Source organism: Beta vulgaris, chromosome 3 (genome assembly GCF_026745355.1).
Source record: "Beta vulgaris subsp. vulgaris cultivar EL10 chromosome 3, EL10.2, whole genome shotgun sequence".
In the NCBI taxonomy this organism is placed as follows: domain Eukaryota; kingdom Viridiplantae; phylum Streptophyta; class Magnoliopsida; order Caryophyllales; family Amaranthaceae; genus Beta; species Beta vulgaris.
Genome location: NC_079204.1, coordinates 53,378,185 through 53,384,271, shown reverse-complemented (window position 1 = coordinate 53,384,271; position 6,087 = coordinate 53,378,185). Strand labels below are relative to the sequence as shown.

The 6,087-nt window shown below is 35.4% G+C and overlaps 1 protein-coding gene across 1 annotated transcript; it reads left to right on the top strand.

Annotated features, from left to right (window-relative positions):
* Window positions 1-3,665: 3,665 nt before the first annotated feature.
* LOC104889490 (uncharacterized) lies at window positions 3,666-4,473 on the top strand. The gene has a single exon (XM_010674718.4). It carries the CDS (start codon window positions 3,766-3,768, stop codon window positions 4,294-4,296), a length of 531 nt encoding a protein of 176 aa, XP_010673020.1. The 5' UTR covers window positions 3,666-3,765; the 3' UTR covers window positions 4,297-4,473.
* Window positions 4,474-6,087: the final 1,614 nt, after the last annotated feature.

Sequence of the window (6,087 nt, the reverse complement as noted above, 5' to 3'; positions counted from 1 at the left end):
AAAGGGCTCTTGCGTGAGGGAGTGTGATAGATTATAGATCTATTCCCAGGACCTCAACCATCAACTTAAGCTATTGGTTGAGTTGGTCCTTTGATAACTACCACAAACAATAGCTAGCATATCCATTGAGGGGGATACCAATTGGACCAATAAATTGTAAAGTTCAAAATAGCAAAATGAGTAAAAAAAAGAAAGAACTCTTGAGTGTTGAACGTAGGGTGTAAAATAATGAGGCGCGCACACACACTGACACAGTAGATATTTTTGAAAATAAAAGATGCTCATGCGGACACCCGGATACCAGCTGAGGCGGCCAAGCCGACGCATATGATGTCACAGGCTCATCTCTCTACAACGTCATAGTGATTGACTTTGCGAATGTGAGGAGTACAAGTGGCTTTTATTGGCAAGTAATATCTAAATATAATAAAATATACTATTTTATCTTATTTTATTTGGTTGCAAAAAAAGGTTCAAGTGGGCATCATCAGTATTCAGTATTCAGTGGCTTTGATGTTTGCTGGGGTAACGCAAGTGTATGTATATTACGCTCAAAGTGATTGAAAATGACTCGTCCTTGTTGTTTCCAGTAGTCTACATACATCCGCACCTGTTTGAAGGTTATAGCGCGTCAGATGTATATGCTACACTTTCTTACCATAGTCCCTACCTACGAGGCATCCAATTCTCCCCCCTCCCCCTCCCCCTAGGCTCCAACTAAACTAAATTAAATTGAAATTAATTGAGAGAAACTGATGTTTTGTTCTTCTTTACTTAGTTTCGGTTCAGTTAGTTTCTTCTTACTATTTTCATTCAATTCAGTTTAGTTCAACTCAGTACAGTAAAAAAAAACAAGGTCTGACTTACAAAGAGAAACCGAACTGGATTGAAAATAAGTCCAAGAGAACATGGTTTTATATCTTCTACAATAGGTGTCGATAAGGTTAAATAAATGATTTTTTCACCATATACCCTTGACAATTTTTTTTTTTTGCATCGTATACGCTCGTAAGTTTTCAAATTCACCATATACGCTCCACTTTCCAAAAAATACATCAACTTACCCTTATGACTAACGGTGTTAAACTTCCGTTAGTCATTATGCAATAATCCCCCTAACCCTAATTAACTGACCTAAACCAAAGTCAAACCCTAACCCCCTAATCTAATACCCTAACCCCCACCCCTTACCACCAAGCTATCCACTGCCCCACCACCCATCCCCACTCCCCCATTCCCTTCTCCATCGTAACCCCCTCCCCTCTCCATCGCAATCCCCTCCCCTCCCTTTCCCTGCCAGTTACGCCGTCCCCTCCCCTCCCCTTCCCCTCCCCTACCCATGCAGTCAACAGGTGGGGAGGGGGTTCCCGACAACAATTAGGGAGGGGGTTCGCGACAGGCCGAGATCAGGGGAAGGGGAGGGGGTCACCAGGGGAAGGGGAGGGCGGGTGGTGGTGAGGGGGTGATGGGGCAGTGGTGTGTAAGGGGTGGGGGGAAGGGTGGTTAGGTTAGGGTCCAAGTTAGTGTATTAAATTAGGGTTAGGGTTTGATTTAGGTTAGTTAATTAGGGTTATGGGAGGAGTAGGACATAATGACTAACGAAATTCTAACACCATCAGTCAAAAGGGTAAGTGTTGTATATTTTGAAAAGTGGAGGGTATATGGTGAATTTGGAAAGTTGAAAGGGTATATAGTTGCAAAAAAAAAATTATCAGGGGTATATAGTGAAAAAAACGTGAAATAAATTAGATTTATACACAACAAATTTCCAATGGATTAAGAGTGAGTTCTTTTCAACTGATTTTTGCGTATTTGAATCTAACTAACTTATCTAAACTTCTTAATTAATACTATAGTCCTTAATAAATTTAATTTGAACTTATTGTTTTCCTTACTTTTACTGAATTGAACTTATCTAAATTTATTAGATTTTATCTAAATTTATTTGAATCTATTATATTTGATAAGGACGAAAAATAAGGTGAACAGGAATAAACCCTAATTTTAAAATTAATAAGAGTTACTCTTACTCAAGTTTAATATGCAATTACAATTTTTTTTATCATATTTAAAATTTGTAAAAAGTTAAATTTAGAGCCAACGACATTGAGATATACTATAAGTGAATTGAAGATGAAGAAATGCTGTCATTATTGATGGTAATTCAAACACATGGAACAATGATATTCCTTAGCAGTAGAAATCGACTCTAAATCTTGCAATCAGAAGTTCTATTCTACTTATTGGCTTCGCTTTTTTAGAGCTCCATACCATGACACCATCTTGATTCTTAAGTATGATTTTTTTAACTAATAATAAAACATTCATTTCATTGGAAATTTACACAACTGATAACAAAATTTCAAATTCTTGGATGTAACTGTTACACTATAATTTATGTTGCAATAACTCACAAATCACCGCTTCTTTTGCAAAAAGAACTTAAATGACATGAAATTACATAAGATTCATGTCATTATTTGTATAGTCTATATCATTATCCATGTTGCACAATAAATTATGATATAACATGTTACACTTAAAACAAACTCTAACAAGATAGGTGAAAAAATAAACCTTCCTTCTCGCCCTAATTTACCCTCTTCCATTTTAAGGGTATCTCACAATATTTTGCCCATTCTCTTAAATGGATTGCCTCCCCTTTATTAATTGCACTTTCCGATTTAACTCCATTACCTCACACAATTCAATATGAGCAAACTATACATCAAACCCTTACTTTAAACTTTAGTATCTATTTTATTAATACATACTATATTCTTTTATCTTAAACTGTGGGTGCATAACCAAATGGGTGAATTAAAGTACCACATGAAAAACGAAGCAATAAACAAAACAGGACTCTCGAGAGGCGAAGAGTACAAGTCATCTTAAAAATTAGGAGAAAAATCTTTATTTATCGATTTGTTGTGACGAACTTATTTGAAGATGTCGAAAGTTAACAATATGTTTTGACATTAAGTTTCATTACCATATATGTTAATATTGGAATATCTTCACAAACTTATACTAAAAAGCATTACCATTACCACAATTTAGTACCATTAACCAAACATGCCGTTATGGCTTATATATCATGATACGTTATATCAACGAATTAAAGACTCTAGAAATCAAAATTATTTTCAATTGCATTAAACAAAACCAAAAACTTAACCAACTGGGGTTGACGTGAGTGATTAAGGGCCTCTCATTCCTTAACCAAGATCTCAGGTTCGAGCCTTGGGTATGGAAAAAATCCCAACTGAATGAGATGTTACCCTTTAACTCTTTGAGGTGCCCATTGCAAACTTCCATAAGAGATTAGTCCACTTGCCGAGAGTGGTGGGAAACTCGCCGTAATAGGATAAAAAACATTAAACAAAACTAATCCTGCAAAAGTTTACAATATAACGCAAAATTTCGAAAAACACAGGGTGACAGGGATACCTAAAAGTGTTTGCCCATCACTCGCTGAGATGGTGAGTAGAGAGAGTAGGGACGTGGCTCATATCTCTCTCATAAGGTCACTTCATCTCACTCACTTACCCTTGCTCTTCCATTTTTCCTCTCTTCTTGTCCTATCCACTTTTATCTTTCTACAACCAAGCTAACCAATCATAGCTCATTAACCCACCGACACCATATAAATATCACCTCTTCTCTACCCATTATAATAAACTTCTCTAACTTCATTCCTCCAAATCAAACTTTCTGATCCCCAAAAAAGTTCTCTTTTTTCTTTCCAAACCCAAAACAAAAATCATGTCTGAAGTTACCCAAAACCCTAATTTTCACCTCTCTAAACCTCCCCACAAACTAACCAATAAACAAACTATGTTCAAAAATAAACCCACCACAAAAAGATCAGGAAAACCTAAATACAACAATAATACTAGTACTAGTACTAATACTAATACTAATACTAATAATAAACCACTCAAAGTTGTTCATATATCTAACCCTATGAAGTTTCAGGCTACCGCGGCCGAGTTTCGAGACCTTGTTCAAGGTCTCACTGGCCGCGATGCCGTATTTAAATGGCCTGACGAGCAATTATATGAGGTCCAACAAGTGAATGCGGAGATTGAAGATTGTGGTGTTACTATAAATGATGATTTAATATTGCATGAACAAGTAGTTCATAAGGAGGTTGATTTATCTGCTTGTTTTGGACCGAATGATCATTTAGGGGGATATGATTATTTTGTTGATGAACATCATTTGGTTGTTATGGAAGATCTTAGAGCTTTTATAGGTGCTGATGATGATGATCTTATGGTAAGAGGAATGTGAAAATAGTTGTTTGTTTTGTTGATGAATTGAATAATGCATGGTTTATGTAAATTTGGTAAGTAGTGGCGCAAAAATAAAGAGCCATAGTTTAATATAGTTGTTGTTGTATTTGTTTAGATTGACAAGGTAGCTAGGCTTTTAGGTTTATTTGTCATTAATTGTTCATAATTATTCTAATCTTTGTGAAATTTGAAATTATTGTGGGAAAATTATTGTTGCTTATTAGTATATTACTCCATCCGTTTCCTAAAGATCTTCCCTTTTTCTGTTTAAGTGCGTTTGTAAGAGATCTTCTCTCTTTTACTTTATTCCTTATTCGAAATTTTTTTCCCTTTTTACCCTCTCATATGGTCCACCATTACATTATTAATTCAGTTTTACTCCATTTTTCTCTCCAACTTTTTTTTTTTTGAATAGTAAAATTAATTCATTAATAAAAAGTCATACGACATCTACATAAGCAATCGAATCAAACAAATACATAAGTTGAATCAAACAAAAATTTCCTTCATAAAAACTACGATCGTCAAACAAATCTTGCAATGTGGAACATCTCCCGCTTATATCGCTGGAAAATACAGCCTTGTTGGAGAGACAATCTAACGATCCCTTGTAGTCGTGAGGACGATTTCCGTCGGATTCATCTGACCGTATTCGAAAAATTGATAACCTTTGTGATCCCGCATAATTCTTCACCAACAAAATAATTTCACGGCAATCCATTAGATCTAGTATCCCGGATTGTAACCTATAGAAATTCCCCCTCAGGAGAAAAACCCTGTCTTTCGAAGGAGGTCGAAAAACCTTGTCTTTCGAAGGAGATCGAAAAACCTTTTCTTCAGAAGGAGATCGAAAACCCTGTCTTTCGAGGGAGAAATCGTTATTGGAAACCTAAAAAACAAATAAAAAAGCAAAGGTGGGGGCTTTCCAACGGTAAAAACCGATGGAAGCCCCTTTAAAAAATCAACAATGGAGGTTAGGGTTTTTGAAAGTAGAGAGGAGAGAGGGGAGAGAGAAAAAAAGGGTGGAGTCGGTTCTACATGCAATTTTCTCTCCAACTTTGACCCCTTTTATTTGTTTATTTATCTTAACCCCCTTTCTCTCTTCTACTCTACCCACCTCACACCTCACACAATGGATCCTCCTTGGTATCTGTAGGAACAGTAACAAGGAAGATCTTTAGGAAACGGAAGTAGTATAATAGAAAATTGTGTTTTGTATAGGAATTATATTAATTAATTAATTGTGTTGTCTTCAACTCTAATTATGGTATATATCATAATAAATCTAATTAAGGATCTTAAACATGAATCTGATGCATCATTGTATTGCTTCTGATTATAGAACATTCAAAAATAATGTATCTATGTTTTCCGTGATATAAAAGAAGAAATATAGGAAGTTCTGGAAATAAAGTATTTTTGGGGTCTGTTGAATTAAGTATTTTTCGGGGATTGTATTCTAGACCAAAAGAAAAAGAAATAAAGTGATGTCTGGAAATGAATATTACAAGTTACCTTAGTTTATATTTTAAAATGTGACACTATCTGTTGTGTGTACCTGTAATTTTTTACTTTGTATTATTTTTTACCTAATAAGTCACCATGACCACTGCCACTACTATCATTGCCACCACTATCACTACCACTACCACTACTATTACTGTCACCGCCGCTATCGCCTTCATTGCCACATCCCTCCTCTTCCTCATCCTACCTCCTACATATAGTTGGTTTTAGAAAAAGTTGTGAACAATTTCATATAATATATGTATATACATATTATTAATAT

Excerpts from the sequence above, each read along its gene's own strand:
- LOC104889490 (XM_010674718.4), top strand. The coding sequence starts at position 3,766 with ATGTCTGAAGTTACCCAAAACCCTAATTTTCACCTCTCTAAACCTCCC.